An 18,086-nucleotide genomic window follows, 5' to 3' on the forward strand; every position below is an offset into this window, starting at 1 on the left:
CAGAACAGACGCGCCTTGTGTTGGAGCGTTTCCCCAACTCACTGACTCACTGTCTGCTGGAGCCAGTGACTCACTGTGCCAGTTACTAACCCTAGACTGTGCACACAAAGCAAAATGGTGTCCTCAGCCCTCTCTCTAGTTCAAACTGTGAAAGACCTGGCCTCTAGAAAAACTATGACAGGATGACCTTTAGAGGAGAAGTTGAAACACGGGCTGCCAAAAACTCCCACAAATTCCCCATTCTCTGGGAGCTGGGAATTCTGGGTATTCCATGAATGGGTGCCCACTACCCATAATCCCTGGGATAAAGCAGGAAGCTTTGCCAACTGGTTTTCACAGCAAGGTTCTACCAGCTGTTTCAAAAACTACTTTTAGCTGATCAAACCACTTCAAGCTGGGAGCTGATCTGAACTGGTCAACCAGATAATACATGTTGATCTGGCAGTTGGTCTGGTCTGTACAATTCCACCAGCTACCCCCTGTTTTCTTGAGCGGGGAATGTTATGAAGAGGAAAGGTGGTCAGCGCTGGTGATAATGGTGCCTTGAGTGAGACGCAGAAGGAAAACACTGCCGTGTCATATGAGGTATTGAGCAGGATGCTAGCCCTTGAGACCCAGGAAGTGTCATTCATATCAAGCGTCCATTTGCAGTGACGGCAGAGTGCATGGGAAAAAATAGAAGCCACTATTTTTCTACAATGACCACTGTGATGGTCACTGCTCAGCATATAGCTCATCATATAGTTCCCATTTTAGTGAGGTGGTCTGGGGTTTGGAAATCTCTTCCGCAGGATAGCACACAAAGCAATTCGGCTACGCTGGTGACACAACCCTCTTGGGACATGAATTTGGTATGAAAACAGAACTAGCCAGCAAAAACAGAACTAACCACCAAAAGGAACCCTGTGCTTCCATAGAAGAACTTTATTTCTTGTTAAGTCAAAGTGTTTCTTTCACACTTCACCTCTGTGACAGAGGGTTGCATAAAGAACTAAAAACGGTTCCTTTACGACACAGGTGTCAAAATCCAGTCCTGGAGGGCCGTAGTGTCTGCTGATTTTTGGGGTGTTCTGGGTTCATTCAAGTCATTGAATGGTTAAAGTATCCACACGCCTTGTTCTCAAGGCCTTAATTGGCCTTAATTGGCAGCTGATTGAAAGGAAACCACAAAAACCCGCAGACACTGCGGCCCCCTGGGGATTCAGTTTGACACCCCTGCTTTACGACCTGAACTGGAAACTCCAGTCCTGGAGGGCCGGTGTGTGCAGGATTAACTCCAGTCCTGGAGGGCCAGTGTGTATGCAGGATTTAACTGCAGTCCTGGAGGGCCGGTGTGTATGCAGGATTAACTCCAGTCCTGGAGGGCCGGTGTGTTGGCAGGATTTTGCTGCCACCAGTTAGCCTGGCTCAGTCAGGTAACTAGCCATAAGGATCATGAGCGAATCACTTGTGAATTAGACCACAATGAAAATGCTACAAGACAAGAACAGTTATCAGCTGCTGCTAAAAATGACAGATCATGAAAATGATTGCCCTAATTAAATAAATAAGAGCAGAAGTTGGTCTGAAATCCAGAAGCAGATTCGACCTGTCTTGCCCATCCCTGCTCTAAGAAGACAAGCCGAAGAACACTTTTCTGAGAGTGCAGACCAGAAATATTCACATCCATCAAGTTTTCTGAACTGGATCAAATGACACATTAGGTGTGTCTGCGATCACTGAAAGTGTTAGGGTGGATGGGTGTGGTGATGTGGTAATTACTCTTTTCAGCCTGAATGCTTTTCACTAAAATGTTGTTTCCTGACTGCTTTGACATGTCAGCTCCGGGAGGCTGCACCACAGCATCTCTGGGATTTATTTTGTGTTGGTAGATAATAATGAGATATAGAAATATGCAAGGAAAAGCCCTAAATCTTTGAAAATTTGTATCTAGCGGTAATTCTGTATGTAGAATGAACTTTTGTTTTGGAGAGACTTTTGAACCCAATTACCAGATTTTTCTAACCCATTATGGACTAAGGCGCCCTATAGAAAACCCATAGAAAGGCCTAGGAATCAATGGATTTCAACTACATGTGATCAAATACAACACTGGAGTCAAATCCGTGTGTTAAGGGAGATGTAACGCAAATATCACATCTGTCTGTCAAGGGAGATGTAACGCGCAGGTCACATCCGTCTGTTAAGGGAGATGTAACGCGCTGGTCACATCCGTCTGTTAAGGGAGATGTAACGCGCTGGTCACATCCGTCTGTTAAGGGAGATTTAACGCGCAGGTCACATCCATCTGCTAAGAGAGATTTAACGCACAGGTCACATCCGTCTGTTAAGGGAGATGTAACGCGCAGGTCACATCCGTCTGTTAAGGGAGATGTAATGCGCAGGTCACATCCGTCTGTTAAGGGAGGTTCACGTTCTTCTGTAGGCTTCAGGTGCAGATCCTCCACTGGCTACAGTAGGCCATCTGCAACTCTCTTTTTCCCATGACGTTCTGAAAATAGCCTCCCAATCACACCCAGATACATCCTGTCCTAAAATAGCAGGCTCACTGTTCGGCTTCACGTGGCAGGTGGGTGACTGCATCCGTCGCCTCAGCATTGTACCTTTACCGTACCGCACCGGGGCATGAGAATTTGACAGTATTCTCTGATCCTCACATTACCTGTAGGGCTAGAAACAAGAATGTCTGAACAGTGGGGTATCTGGATCCAGTGATTTGGTTATCTTACTTTATACCTTGCTTAGGCAACGTACCTGGCTGCTTTAAGGGTAGATCAGCATTACCCATCTTGGACTTGAATGATATGTTGCTCTTTACACTAGCATTCCTCTATAAGCTAAGCTATGTCCCCGATTAATCTAGATACACTGGTAAAGCAGCCAGATGTTTAGCAGGGATGCTAATGTGCTGTTTGACAAAAGAGGAAATAGCCTCAGATAGCAATGCCCTTAACTGAATTAGCATTGAAGTCCAGTTGCATTCTGAACCAGCTGTGGTGTTGTAAAATCTGGGGTAAAAAAAGAAAATCATCTGTACACATTTGCAAATTCCTTGACGTCATTCAGAACAAGATAGAATAATTTGCCCCAGTCACATGGTTAATCGATTATAATCATAGCTTGAAATCAACGATACGCCTGTTTGTAAATTAATGCCGTTTCTTGCTTGTAGATCTGATAAAAATCATTAATTTCTTCTGACTGCCGGGAGACACCAAACTGCTAAAAACTGAGCTCCCTCCATTTTCGAGGGTTGATGCTGCCCTCTGCTGCTGTTCGAGAGCATAATTCACACGCAAATATAACTACGCCACCATCAGGCCGTGACCATTTCAGCACTTAAAATCAAGATTAATATAGCCTGTATAGATCACTGTAATAAAAGTGATGTTATTGCTGTTATTTTCATTAAAAAATTGGATAGGAATGTAAAGCTGACTAAATGACACTAAAATACCTTTGGCAGGGCTATGTAATGAGCCTTCCTGCCAGCAGAGGTGCTGTTGAGCAGGATCTCACCCATTGAACTGGCGTCACCTGACTACAATGGCATCGGAGTATTGCTCAGAACTTTGTAGAGCATTGCCACATGACGCACAGAGCATGGTCATGGAGCATGTCACAGAAAAACATCTTCTTGTTGCTTGTGCATCCTGTTTCCTCACCTGTAGCCAGCATTTATGATTACTACTTTAATTTTGTAAGGGCCATAAGAATGAAGGTTCCGACATGTAGATGATCATTTTTACTGCTGTAAGTATAAAAGTACGCGTAATAAATGAAAAGGTGTACTTTACAAGTAATTGGTTTCGCTGTGCATTGAAACTACAGAAATTGACAATGTGTGAAGCTCAATAGTGCTATTTTGACACAACTCTCTGGTCTAAAGCCATCAATCCCTGCTATTATACTTAATTATATATGATATAATCCCATGTGGTTCACACAGACAGAAGCCAATATACATGGGATAACTACTCTTTATGTTTATAATAAATACACTTACTTCAGAGAAAATCAACCATTGCTAAAACAAGCCAAAGTCCATTGCAAACGTGAAGTGTCGTAATGAATGTGAACTGTAGGCTAAAGTTCACATATGCGCAACCTTCAGAAGCCAATGAGATCCTCAGTTGTGACCAGCTATTGTGATTTACTTTCACCCTTGATACTCAAACCTCCCTGATGGGTTTTGCCTCAGGACATGATAACCATTTGAATGGACTTCCCTACGTGACCTCTCACCTCGTCACACCTTCTCCACTGACAGCAATCTGCACATACAGTCGCCGGCCCCAGATTGGTCAATTCTTACATACCTACTAATTAGCATTCCTTCCAGTACAAGAAAGGCTGGGCCGCACTAGGCCAGGCCGTACTGTCCTGAATAGGCGCTGGGCTCTGTGCAGGGAGGAAAACATAACAGCCGGGTGGGCGGCAGAGCCACTGAATGCTGACAGGCAGAAGTCTACAGTGATCGGTATCAGCTTTAAGGACTATTGGAAAATTCCACCCCCAGTCAACTCAATCACGGAACAATCTAGTAGCAAAGAGGGCTCAGCAGAGGCAGTATCGTTTCTCTTTCAAAAAATAATTTCATTATTTTTGTGTATTGTGTGCATTTGTTTTCATGTAATTTTTTTGTAAGTTTGTCCTCAAGAACCACATTTAATTATATTCCAACACTGCTATTCCTGTGAATCAGAACATTTAATCAAGGCCAGTTAAAAGAACCCAGGCTAACTAGATTTCTTATTATATAAATGATAAAATATAATTAAAATCCACATTAAATTTAGCAAGTAAATATACTTGAAAAACAACCCTGTGTTAATATTTTTAAATTCTTGAAAACATGCAGTGACATGCTGTGAAAATACATTAGCCCCCTCCTCTATTATTGTGTATTCATGTAGACTGAATGGTTTCAGATATTTAGACAAAATGTAATATAAGAAAAGGGAAACCTGAGTAAACAGAAAACAGTTTCATTTCTTTAATGAAAAGCTATCATTACATTACATTATTGGCATTTGGCAGATGCTCTTATTCAGAGCGACGAACAGTTGAAGAGACTAAGCAGGAGACAATCCTCCCCTGGAGCAATGCAGGGTTAAGGGCCTTGCTCAAGGGCCCAACGGCTGTGCGGATCTTAATGTGGCTACACCGGGATTTGAACCACCGACCTTGCGTGTCCCAGTCACATACCTTAACCACTACGCTACAGACTGCCCTGCTATCAAATACCCAAATCATCCCTGTGCCCCCATAATCTTAATAAGTGGTTACACCACCTACAGCCACAAAAAGTGCAATTGTACATTTCTTATAATTTCATATTAGTCTTTCACATCCCATATTTTACCCCACTTGCAGAATTGCTTTCATTCAGACACATTCATAGGTTTGGTGTGCCATTATCCAGAAAATTCCAGAAGAGAAGAATAAAAGGTTACTGAAATGTATCAGTCTGAAAAGGGTTACATATCTGTTTCTAAAGCTCTGGGACTCCACTGAACCACAATGAGAGCCATTATCTCCAAATGGACAACAATTGGAAGAGTGGTGAATCTTCCCAGGAGTGGCCAGCCTGCATAAAGTCCTCCAAGTGACAACTAATCCAGGAAGTTACACTTTATCCCAATCAGAAGAACATCTAAATAGCAATGTTAATGACTCTGCAATAAGACAAAGAAGGGATTAATGACAGAGTAGCCAGGTGGAAACCAATTGCTAACCAAGAGAAACATCAAAGCTCATGTCATAATTGCAAATTCTTAAGGAGAATGTCTTGTCATCTGTCCATAACATGAAGCTGAAGCATAGTTTGTTTATGTAGCAAGACAATGATCCAAAACAAAAAATTATCTGAATGGTTGAAAAATTGTTGTTTTGGAGCGGTCTAGTCAAAGTTGTGACTTGAATCCAATAGACCTTTTGTGCCAGCACATCTAAACAAGAGTCCATGCTCAAAAATAGTGAGTTAAAATTCCTCCACAGCTGATGATGGTGGTGAAAGGTGGTGATAGCAGATAAAGGGGGGCTATTAGTTAAAGGGGGGAAATTACAGGAATGACATGGGGGTTTTATACCTTTTTAATTAAATAAATGAAATAATAATTTGTATTGTGTTCACTTGGGTTCTCTTTGTCTCATATTACATTGTGTCTAAACATCTGAAACCATTCAATGTGAAAAATATGCAATAATAGAGGAAATCAGGAAGGGAGCAAATACTTTTTTCACAGCACTGTAGCTTGCTTTAACACTTTTTTTTACAATGAACCTTGCTGCCCATAATAGCAAATCAGACTGAAAGGCAGTTGCCAAGAAGATGTAGAGGTGTTTTGGATGATTTAACATTCTAACAGCCCTGTTCCTTTGAATATTTACATGACAGAGAACATTTTTACCATACTTGAAGAGTGAGGTGTTGCGGCAGCTTGTGGGGAAAAAAGGGTTGGAAGGGAACGTATGTTGCCTTCATTTGTCCACTGACTTTCTGCAACTGCTTCATATAATTGAGAATTATAGCTTCTTTGTAATACATTTCTGTGTATTTAAAATTGAAAAGACCTGAAAAAGATACAATGCTGTGCATGCTCTCGCCTGTATGGAGTCTTCTCCCAAGTTAAAAAGGAAAGCAAAGAGAAGACGGACTCTGGCCAGATGCTTGGAGCAAAGAATAAAAGCTGTGAAATAGTTATCATACAGAGTGACTGCAAACTACACCCATAGAGATTGGGGTACAGTTAAATGCAAAAGCATTGGGACCATGACACTGTTTTTGTTCTGTGGATATGAAATAAAATGATGATTGTGAGGTTAAAGTGCAGACTGCCAGCTTTAATTTGGGTATTCACATTCATATCCTGGTGATCCCTGTATGAATTACTGCCATTTTTATACACATTTGCAAATGAACATAATCTAAAATAAACTTGTCATATTCAGTACTTGGTTGAAAATACTTTGCATTCGATGGCTGCCTGAAGTCTGTGACCCAAAAATTGATTCTGTATTCAGAATTCTGTAGAATACTCACTCGCACAGACACACACACAGGGTCCATCTTATTGCCGCCAACAGACAATAACTGAACCAAATCAATCTCCCCTGTGACTTCTTGTGTCACACAAGAGGCAGATCCTAGCAATTTCCTTGATTAGTGACATGTGTTTTCCAGTGTAGGGCGACAGTGAAAGCAAACCCGCCAACTTCATCGTTGGGTCCCTGTCAGCATACATTGTTCTGCTCGATCTTTATTTATGTTTGCTTTAGCTGTTATGCTGTTGACATTACATGAATGCTCACTTCCTGAAAGGTCGATATAGCATACCTGAATTCTGCATCATTCCAGATACCCCTGTCACAAAGTTGTAAGTTTATGCTTAGGATAAAATAAATGAATACAAAAACAAATCCAATCTTCAGACATGAGAACTGCTCACTAATGTCTCTCTCAGGGTGAGAATACAATTAAAGCATTAATCTACACTTTCGATCTTCAGTTCATTATTTTCTGCAGTGCCCTGCTTTTTATAATCATTATACATTTTTCAATAAACTACTTTAATGAAAATATATGAATAGTCATTTCGAAATGTTTCGAATGTTTAAGTGCCTTTAAAACAAAATTCCATTAAAGAATGACATGACATACTGTAGTGACATTATTGGTGACAAAACTATGGTTTGTCGTGATAAACGGTTTCCAGTTTCATTTACAACTACATTGTAGTTCTTCTTAGCCCAAGATACCAAAGTTAAAACTTCTCTCGTGTCACGTTTGTTCTACTGTTTACTGTTAACCTGAAAATGTTAACATGTTCTTAAACGATTGGACCAGATATAAGTCTGTCCTAAGCTGACCAATCAAACTTAATTGTTTGGGCTTTCGAACCGCCCCCTTTTTTCAAGTCCGATGAACAGGAATGGTTGCTTTAAGGTGACGTATGCGAGGGTATATAGTTAACTGCATTTCGGCTCGGCCCTTCCCCTAAACCCCGGCTGCTAGTGCTGCGTGAGTGAGTGTGTGCACCAGAGCTAGCCTCGGCACACATTATATAAAAAATTAAAAAACAAAAAAAAATTTAAAAACCATAAAAACCCAAAAAATCCTTTTTCTTTTTTGTATAAAAATCGGTGAAGTAGGTATAGCTAGACGTGGACTTAACGGTGAAGCAAAGGGGAACATATTTTTAATTCGACGTGTATAAGCCATCGAGTTGGCAGCAGTTGAAGAGGAAAGGCCTGTGTGGATTCGCAGTGGTTCGATCACCTTGCAAGTGTAACTATCGGTAGCACATTTTGGCTACACAACGTGTGTTAGCAATATTAGCTAGCTGGCTAATCCTGCACCGTGTCAAACTTGACCGCGCGAGAAAAAATATTAACGTCAGGATCCCTTAACTTAGCTAGCCAACTTAAAAAGGTAACCTTGTAACTAATATTACATTTGGCGTCGTTTGGTATATACGGTTGTAATTGTAGCTAATAACAGGCTATTTATGTTTTAAAATATCTTCAAGATTGCGTGTAAAACAAGCTCGCTAACGTTACCTAACCACGCATTTTAAAGTCGGGTAGGACAACCTAGCTAGTTTACAAACGTTTTGGCTAACGTTGGCTAGTTCAGATTTGAGGTTACCTTGCTAACGGGGATAGCTATAGCTACCGCAAATTGGCATTTTTTGAATTCTGCTGGTTAACTAGCGAGCTGTCTAAATTCAACCAAGTTTCTGCCCCCCGTTGTATTACCAAACGCGTACACGAAGATGAACCCCAGTGCTCCCAGTTACCCGATGGCCTCCTTGTATGTCGGCGACCTCCACCAGGATGTGACTGAAGCAATGCTCTATGAGAAATTTAGCCCCGCCGGGGCCATCCTCTCCATCCGTGTGTGCAGGGATATGATCACTCGCCGTTCACTCGGATATGCCTACGTCAACTTTCAACAGCCAGCCGATGGTAAGTAAAGTTAGCTAACTAGCTTGGTTTTCTAATTAAGTTAGCTAGTTGGCTGACTTTGTGCCAGCACTGTCGGTGCTTGCTCGCTAGCACATTTGCCATTAGCGTTAGCTAGCTGGCTAGTGTATTTGCATTCTGCGATTGTGCACATGTTGAGTGTGAGCTATCTAGCCTAACGTTAACTAATAAATGCCCATCTAGCTAACGCAAAAACACCACCGTAGGTAATCGTTAGCCAACATCTCTATAACATTAAGTTAACTTGTTAAGGTCAGACTTAAACTTTGGTTGGTTAAAGCAACGTTAGAACGTTAGAGAGATTTCTTAATGCATAGTGTACAGGCTAACAGCTGGCTCATGTGAGTGAGCTTGGCATTGCTGCTGTTCATGGTGAACACTACCTAGCTAACATTAGCACCAACATAACGTCAGCTAGATACGCACTGCTGTGGTTACCCAAATTAACGAGCTATGCTAGTTTGCTAACTAACGTATAATGGATAACCAACAAATTTTAACTCGGTGATCCGTATTAGATGGCGGTGTCGTTAATTAATTCAGGGGTAACTGAAATTAGCGGTAGTTGGCTATTATGATGAACGGCAACACGAAGTAAAGCTCACGAGATTCCGCATTTTATGTGCGCTTACACGTTTTTCAATAAAATGGTAGCTAGCTAGCAAGGTAACGTTAGGTCGCCGACAAGTTACCGCGAGAAACTCGTGCAGCATTGAAGTTAGCTAATGCGAACAGTGGGTCTGTTAATGTCGAGTGGCTGTTTAGCAGGTTCCTTTCATGATAGCCGATATTTGCAGCGATGTGAATTACTATTACGTCTGAAACGTGCGGATGCTAAACATCTGCAAATTCTAGTCATCCCTTCATGGGTGGAGTTTCATGTGTGTATGAAGCAGATAACGCAACAGACGTGACGGGGGGCGGTGGTGCGGCGGCGGCAACACCCTTCCAGTGGTAGCTATGCAAGTAGTTGCAGCATTTGGCTTGTAAGCAGACGTCATATTGCGCACCGCTGAAAAATACGGTACCTCTGTAAGGTTGTCGGTTTTTGCCCAAGAATATTAGGGAATTATGTCCGAGTTAATTGCCCTGTATCATAATGTTAGTTAAGCCAGAATCCCCAGGAAGACAGCAGGTAATAAGAAAATACGGTGTCAAAGGTCATTTTTAGTACAATACACCTGATGTACACTTGCACCCCTCGACTAAATGGAAATCTCAAACCAAACTGCTAAGTACAGAGGCAGCCAGCCAGATTGTGACCTTCACTCTTAGAAGACTTGCCCTGGCATTAATATTCTAGGAGCAGGGCAGATTTTCCTCACCACCTGAACCCATGAATCTTAATTCAGGTTCCATCAACTCCATCACGTTCTTGCATGGTTGCGTCATTGCATGTTACTCTACTACCAGCTTTACATCACGTATCTACCTGGCACTGTTGACTGTCAAAAACCAGTAAATTCAGTGTATTCAGTACATGCTCAAAACCGTACAAGCAATTTCTGTTTTGTACCCCAGGCAGTTGTATGCTTCACACAGATGGTTTCCGCTTAGCCCTTTAAAAAGTTCTCCACACAGATGGCTCCCTATTCAGTCTTTAAAAATTGATAATTTATTTGGCTGATCAAAGAACAGATGGCCCTGAACAGGGTGGCACAGCCAGAATTCTAAAAACAGAGCAAAGCTTTAGTACACAGCTTTGAAGTTTGACCCCAAAATTCAAGCAATGTGGTCCCCACTGTGGACTGACCTAGTGCTCAAGGTGCATTTATTTGGATAAATTTGGGCAATTGGTATGTGGTCACACAAATAATCTTTGGACAGGTATTTGTAGTTCATTTCCAACATTGGCTTACTAGGTGAACCCCTTTCTGGTCTTTGTGCATTTACTCAAAGTTTCAGGGTTGTAGGCAGAGCGTCTTAAAATCTGATGAGGCTTTGACGCAACTAAGATTTCACCAATGCGTGTTCAGTTCTGCGCCTGTATAGCTGGCCCTTTACCTATGAAGCATTTTTGCCCACTTTGTAGACTCTGCAAGGTTAACAGTGGCTGAGATTGCTTATGTGGGGCAACATTGGCTCAGCTGGTAAGTCTGCAGTCGGAGGGTTGCCGGTTCCCTGAGCAAGACACCTAACCCCTAAATGCTCCTGACGAGCTGGTTGGTGCCTTGCATGGCAGCCAGTTGCTGTTGGTGTGTGAGTGTGTGTCAATGAGAAGCATCAATTGTACAGCGCTTTGGATAAAGGCGCTATATAAATGCCTGCCATTTACCATACGTCAGGGTAAAATGTTGAATCTCACCCCGCCCTCCTCGTCCAGCCGAGCGGGCTCTGGACACCATGAATTTCGACGTGATCAAGGGCCGTCCCGTGCGCATCATGTGGTCCCAGCGCGACCCGTCCCTGAGGAAGAGCGGCGTTGGCAACATCTTCATTAAGAACCTGGACAAGTCCATCGACAACAAGGCCCTCTACGACACCTTCTCTGCATTCGGCAACATCCTGTCCTGCAAGGTAACGGGCACATGCACTGTCAGCGGGGGGGTGGGGGGGGAGCCGGTGCTGTGAATTTGCATGCGATGTGGTTTGTTGTGTCGGAGTGTCCTGCATGATTGGGGGGGCGGGGGCGGGGGGGGGGTCATTTCTGTTGTCAGGCAGTAGGCCTTTCTAGAATCGCATGATATGAAGTTGCTTATGCCAAACAAAATGTCTCCTTTCCAAGGTGGTTTGTGATGAGAATGGCTCTAAAGGCTACGGCTTTGTGCACTTTGAGACCCAGGAGGCGGCTGAAAGGGCCATTGAGAAAATGAACGGCATGTTGCTCAATGACAGAAAAGTGTAAGTGTGTTGATCTGACAACGCCCTGTACATACGCGCACGTCCAAGTGCGTTAAACATTTACCCCATGGCTGTCCGTGCTTTCTTACTAAATCTACATAGTTTGAAGGATTGTTACTTTGATGTGGACTAACAAGTGTTTGTCTTGGTGTTTGCCGGGGCTCAATTGAGTAATTTTATTAGTCAATACATTTTTCTCCAGTCACACATTACGGGATTTTAAACTCTTGATCACGTTTCCGTCATGCTGCTGTCCAGTTTCTGGCTGCTGACTGGGCCGCGGTTCTGATTTTGTTTGTGTTCATCTCCCGATCGTAGGTTTGTGGGGCGCTTCAAGTCTCGCAAAGAACGCGAGGCTGAGCTCGGAGCCCGAGCCAAGGAGTTCACCAACGTGTACATCAAGAACTTTGGGGAGGACATGGACGACGAGAAGCTCAAGGAGGTGTTCAGTAAATACGGTAAGCGCCCCCCCCCCCCCCCCCCCCCCCCCCCCCCCCCCGTGGGACTGCCTTGCGGACCGTCCGTATGTTCGACCTGTTTGACCGCAAGGTGTTCCCCCTGGTTTTAATCGCCGTGGCGTCCGGCTCTCCCTCCAGGAACGGCCATGAGCATCCGCGTCATGACCGACGACACCGGCAAGTCCCGAGGGTTCGGCTTCGTCAGCTTCGAGAGGCACGAGGACGCGCAGAAGGTGAGCCCGGCGGCGTGAGCCCGGCGGCGTGCCTTCGAGCGGCGCCCCTCCCGCCGTCCCGCGCTCGGCCTGACCGTCTCCCCGCCGCCCTTGTTTCAGGCGGTGGACGAGATGAACGGGAAGGAGCTGAACGGGAAGATGATCTACGTGGGCCGCGCGCAGAAGAAGGTGGAGAGGCAGACGGAGCTGAAGCGCAAGTTTGAGCAGATGAAGCAGGACCGCATGACCCGCTACCAGGTACGCGCGCGCACTCGCCCTCGCTCAACGCAGCCTCGTCAAATTCAGTACGTCCTCTACCGTGGACCGCACTGGCCAAAATGGCTGCCACAGTGAACCTGTAGTTCATGGGCCCCACATCAGAACCTTGTAGATGCTGGGGATAAATATGCACTACTGACAACATTGCCTGTTCACAGCTGTAGACCGCCTGAAGCTTAAGGGCAGTTTGTAGTCCAGCTTACGGTGTCACTCGACGTTCATGAAGGTTCTATTATTGCCCGATGTAAGACGGTGGCAAAACGTATAAACCCAAGCCTTTGAGTCCTTGTCCTGCTTTACCCCGGGTGTGATTTTGAATGCACTTCTTTTAACGTTAAGCTCTCTTCGTAACCCAGGGTGTCAATCTTTATGTGAAAAACCTTGACGATGGGATCGATGACGAGCGCTTGCGGAAGGAGTTCTCCCCGTTCGGCACCATCACCAGCGCCAAGGTAAGGTCCCTACCCGTGAGCGTTATCCACGGCGTTGTCCTTTCCAGCCTTCATGGACATTTCATGGATTTGAGGTCTACTGAAAGCTCTGAATATCAAGAGCTTGGAATATTCTTATTGTAAGATTGTGTTCTTTATGTTAAAGCTAGCATGCAGTCCAAAGCAAAGCTGTTTTTCTGAAATAATTCAGCAGCTTATCGCAGCACTACCTTATCTGCAGAATGTTTGTTTCGGTTGAAAAAGTGTAGCAGGTTGCGCTAGACCTCAGCTTTAGCCGTGTAGCGGGTTTCGCTAGGCCTCAGGTTTAGCCGTGGAGCGGTGTGTGCTAGGCCTCAGGTTTAGCCTTGTAGTGGGTTGCGCTAGGCCTCAGGTTTAGCCGTGTAGCGGTGTGCGCTAGGCCTCAGGTTTAGCCATGTAGCGTTGTGCACTAACCCTGAGCTCTTGGGCTCCCCCTGCAGGTGATGATGGAGGGAGGCCGCAGCAAGGGCTTCGGCTTCGTCTGCTTCTCGTCGCCGGAGGAGGCCACCAAGGCGGTGACGGAGATGAACGGGCGCATCGTGGCCACCAAGCCACTGTACGTGGCCCTGGCCCAGCGCAAGGAGGAGCGGCAGGCCCACCTCACCAACCAGTACATGCAGCGGATGGCCAGCGTGCGCGCCGTGCCCAACCCCGTCATCAACCCCTACCAGCCCGCCCCGCCCTCCGGATACTTCATGGCTGCCATTCCACAGGTCGGTGCACTCTTAGTCAACGTCTCTGTTATGGTCTAGTTCTGAGGGTTAAACAGTCAACAGTCTTGTTTATTTGCAGATACCGTGGCTCCTGTGGTTTAGTTTCTTTGGGTATATGCTCACTCTGAAATGGTTTTGCCCTCTCATGCGCCACAGGCCCAGAACAGAGCTGCCTACTACCCAACCAGCCAGCTGGCCCAGCTCCGGCCGAGCCCCCGCTGGGCGACCCAGGGCGTGAGACCACAGCGTGAGTATCCCCCTGACTCCCGCTGGCTTTAGCATTAGCAGCTGTTAGCTTTAGTATTAGCGACTGGTGGCTTTAGCATTAGCGGCTGTCACTATTAAGGACCTGATTAGCATTAGCGACCTGATCCCCGTTCCCCCTCTCCTCTCCGCAGATTTCCAGAACATGCCCGGGACCATGCGGCCGTCGGCCCCCCGGCCCCAGACCTTCAGCACCATGCGCCCCACCTCCCAGGTGCCCCGCATGATGTCCACCCAGCGCGTGGGTGAGTTCCCCCGCGGCTTGCCCGCACCCCGCCCGCACCCCTCCCGAGCGCGTCTTCCCGACGCCGCGGCTAACGCTAACGCTCCTCTCCCCGTCCTCTCCAGCAGCAGCTCAGACCCTGGGGCCCCGGCCCTCGGCGGCGGCTGCGGCGGCGGCGGCTCCCGTGCGCGGCGTGCCTCAGTACAAGTACGCCGCCGGCGTGCGTAACCCCCAGCAGCACATGGCCTCGCAGCCTCAGGTGGCCATGCAGCAGGTACGACAGGAACACAGCGCCCCCCCCCTCCTCTCTGAATTTCACTGGGTCTCTGAAGCGTGTGTCCCTCTAACCGGCCGTTCCTCTGTGTCACGCAGCCCGCCGTCCACGTGCAGGGCCAGGAGCCGCTGACCGCCTCCATGCTGGCTGCCGCCCCTCCACAGGAGCAGAAACAGATGCTGGGTGAGTCTCGTCTCGCCTGGCGTTAGACCTGGGGCACGTTAGCCCGCACCCGTTACCCCAATTGCACGATATCCCAGCAACCGTTAACCCTGCGCTCATTTGTCCCGGCCCAGGCGAGCGCCTGTTCCCGCTCATCCAGAACATGCACCCCAGCCTGGCCGGGAAGATCACCGGCATGCTGCTGGAGATCGACAACTCAGAACTGCTGCACATGCTGGAGTCTCCCGAGTCGCTGCGCTCCAAGGTGAGCCTCAGCGCTTCAGACACCGCCAGCACCGTCACCCGTCTTTTTTTAATTTATTTTATTTAATTTATTTATTTTTAGGCCTTTTTCAGCTTTATTGGACAGTATAGTATAGAGAGAGAGGAAGAACGGGGGCGAGAGAGAGGGAAAGACATGCGACAAATTGTCAGGCGGTCGGATTCGAACCGCCGACGTCGCGGCTCGCAATGACCATGCGGTCAGTGCTCTACAGGCTGCGCCACCGAGACACCCCCGTCACCCGTCATTTACATCATACTACAGACTCCAGTCCCAGACCTCATATACAATCTGCTCATTCCTAGCCCTGCACTTCCCTCTTAGGGTCTTTCAGTGCACGTGTCCCTGTTTATGGTTTTCCACTTGCCAAATGCCTGTAAGGCAATGGAGATTAGCCATTTATGTCATTACTTGCAAATATGGCCGACTGAGTTATTTAGGCTGATCTGAGTACATGCGAGTTGTAACCCAAGGCCACTGGTATAGAATTGCCATTCTATACCACGTACACACACACACACACAAACACACGCCGAACTTCATGCGGGAAAAGCATTTGTGAACTGCGTAGCATAATGTGGCATATTCTGGAATAAGCTTGAGTGTTGCGTCAAGGTCATGTGACTTGAGTGTTGCGTCGAGGTCATGTGACTGTTGTGAGTGTTGCGTCAAGGTCATGTGACTTGTGTTTCCAGGTGGATGAGGCAGTTGCTGTGCTGCAGGCTCACCAGGCCAAGGAGGCCGCTCAGAAAACCGTCACGAACTCAACTGGTGTGCCAAGTGTCTAAGCCAAGGTAGGTGTGCTCCTGTGTCCCACGCTGCATTGCGCTTAAGGCACTGGCCCTAACCGCAATGCAGTCCAGGTGGAGATTTGAGTAGTCCCAGTTTGAGTCGTTAAGCCACGTTGTGATGCTAACCGTTTTTATTTTTTACTTTCAGGTGTGGGGAACCTTGAAACTAGCTTCACCGAGGAAAAAAAATTAAACATTGAAAAAAGTGAAAACACACAAAACATTGAAAAAGAAATAAAACCATTTTGAAAAAAAGGAAAGGAAACGTGAATCAGCCAGGTCTAGAATGAACCGCTAGGCCTCGATACAATAAAATAAAAAATTAGCAAAAAAAAAAGGAAAAATAAAAAAATGTAAAATCTGGGGTTTGAAAAATTATTCCACAAAATGGGAGATAAAGCATTCCTTTCTTACTTTTTATTCCTTTTACTGTGTGAATGTTCGGAATATCACTCTTATTTGGCCATGAGAGCAGATAGCTGGACATTGTGATATGTAACTTGGATTGAAATTTGCTTGCTTTAATAAAACTTTAAACATTGACCGACTGTCTGTCCTGCCTTTTAGTCCACTTTGTATTACGCAGTCTTTGCTCAGGCTCCCTTTCAGTGCCACACCCGAAATGTCTTCAGAAAGATGAGTAAAAACTCATCGGCCAACCCGATCAGCCCACTGCAATGAAGTGGTCTGTACCCTGAAGGATCACTCAGTCCTTCGGCTGACTTCAGGCGATGCAGTGAAGTCCTCTTCGCTCCTGCCTGTAAGCAGAGATTGACCCACATCTCTGCCCCCCATCTGCTGTAGAACAGGGTTCTGTGGCTCTCAGAACCCCCCTCGTGTTGGGATGATCCGACCTAATCACGGATTTCAAATGGCCGATCTCACATCTGGCCAATCGGAGATGAGCATTTGTCCTCTGTCGGAAGAAGCAAATGCGCTGAGAGTGGAGAAATGAACTGTAGCTGTGGTGTTAGAATTGACCGCCTCGTCTATGTAACCTTCTGCTTTCACGCAATATAGTGTGGAATGAAGGCGGTGAGGCCTGTCTGCACGCTTAACTTTAGTAGTACAATAAAACTACACGGCCTGCTTCTCAAAAAGTCCCGTTTGAAACCGTTTACAGACATTGAGGGGGTTTTTTTGATCCAAGGAGCTCAGAGCTGCTGCACATGCTGGAGTCTCCCGAGTCGCTGCGCTCCAAGGTGAGCCTCAGCGCTTCAAACCCCGCCACACCGTCACCCGTCATTTACATCATACTACAGACTCCAGTCGCAGACCTCATATACAATCTGCATAATCTTACATAGACGTGTTGTATATAAATAGGTTGTCAACCCTGTTGCAGACCATTGACAGAATCGGTTGAACAGTCGAACTGAGTGCTCTTTACATTCATAATATACTGTGTCTGAGACATGGAAAAGGAACTATGACCACGTGTCTGGATATGTTGTGGCCTTATATGTTGTGGCCTTTTATGCTGCACACCTTGAAAATGCAGTGTGCTGCTAGCAATGCCGATAAGGTGGGAAAGTGATTATATTCATACCAATCAGGCCCCCACCCAAGTTATAGACTGCCTGTGAAATACCACGTCTAAGAGTCGATGGAAGAATTCAGCCCAACTTGCAGCGTGCTGCCTGGGTCCTCTCTTACAGTGCACTAATCCGTAGATCACTCAGTCCTGTACCGTAGTGGCCCTCAGGCTGTTCTTTACAAGTTGAAGCAGAGAAACCCCTCTCCTGACTCCGCAGGTTAGACTGGGAGCTTATGTGTATTTAGCTGAGCAAACAATGAGAGGTGTGAACATGCCTGTTCCCAAGAATCCTTTAGTAAACAAGCGACATCTTCAGATACCCCTAAATCTCACTACTTGTTTCCAAATCCCTTTACCGCTATTGTATCTATAAGAGTGGCTGGGATTCAATAAACATTAGTTCTGAACTTTGGCTGAGGAAGGCAATAATCATTTTTTTTCTCTTCTCACTGTTTGGCAAGTTCAGCACTCGGTAGAACTTGCTTGACAAAGTATGTGAAGAAAAAAGGCTTAAGGATTAATGTCAACTTGAATGGAGGCAAGTTTTGTTTATTCAGTTGAAACTGGGACAATGCAGATTAATGAACATTA

The 18,086-nt window shown here is 45.9% G+C and overlaps 1 protein-coding gene and 1 non-coding gene across 4 annotated transcripts; both read left to right on the plus strand.

Moving 5' to 3' along the window:
• Positions 1 to 8,004: 8,004 nt before the first annotated feature.
• On the plus strand, positions 8,005 to 16,501 carry LOC133138005 (polyadenylate-binding protein 1A). 3 transcript variants are annotated; one of them, XM_061256457.1, is made up of 15 exons: positions 8,005 to 8,970; positions 11,312 to 11,505; positions 11,714 to 11,829; positions 12,148 to 12,287; positions 12,426 to 12,520; positions 12,620 to 12,757; positions 13,135 to 13,230; positions 13,689 to 13,961; positions 14,118 to 14,208; positions 14,360 to 14,470; positions 14,574 to 14,722; positions 14,821 to 14,905; positions 15,019 to 15,149; positions 15,863 to 15,961; positions 16,107 to 16,501. In XM_061256457.1, exons 1-14 carry the CDS (start codon positions 8,778 to 8,780, stop codon positions 15,953 to 15,955), a joined length of 1,905 nt encoding a protein of 634 aa, XP_061112441.1. In that variant the 5' UTR covers positions 8,005 to 8,777; the 3' UTR covers positions 15,956 to 15,961; positions 16,107 to 16,501. The 3 variants fall into 3 exon arrangements, with proteins under 3 accessions (XP_061112441.1, XP_061112442.1, XP_061112444.1); XM_061256458.1 differs by having other exon boundaries at positions 14,577 to 14,722; XM_061256460.1 differs by having other exon boundaries at positions 8,832 to 8,970; positions 11,274 to 11,505.
• Positions 12,786 to 12,922, plus strand: LOC133138045 (small nucleolar RNA SNORA5). The gene has a single exon (XR_009709664.1). It is a non-coding gene; the product is annotated as a small nucleolar RNA SNORA5 (small nucleolar RNA).
• Positions 16,502 to 18,086: the final 1,585 nt, after the last annotated feature.

This window comes from Conger conger, chromosome 9 (genome assembly GCF_963514075.1).
Source record: "Conger conger chromosome 9, fConCon1.1, whole genome shotgun sequence".
NCBI classification, from domain to species: Eukaryota; Metazoa; Chordata; class Actinopteri; order Anguilliformes; family Congridae; genus Conger; species Conger conger.

What these genes read in the sequence shown, in the direction of transcription:
- LOC133138005 (XM_061256457.1), top strand. Translation starts at nt 8,778, where the DNA reads ATGAACCCCAGTGCTCCCAGTTACCCGATGGCCTCCTTGTATGTCGGC. An exon ending in GCAACATCCTGTCCTGCAAG is followed by an intron (nt 11,506 to 11,713) that starts GTAACGGGCACA and finishes CTCCTTTCCAAG; the next exon opens with GTGGTTTGTGATGAGAATGG. An exon ending in GGCACGAGGACGCGCAGAAG is followed by an intron (nt 12,521 to 12,619) that starts GTGAGCCCGGCG and finishes CCCTTGTTTCAG; the next exon opens with GCGGTGGACGAGATGAACGG.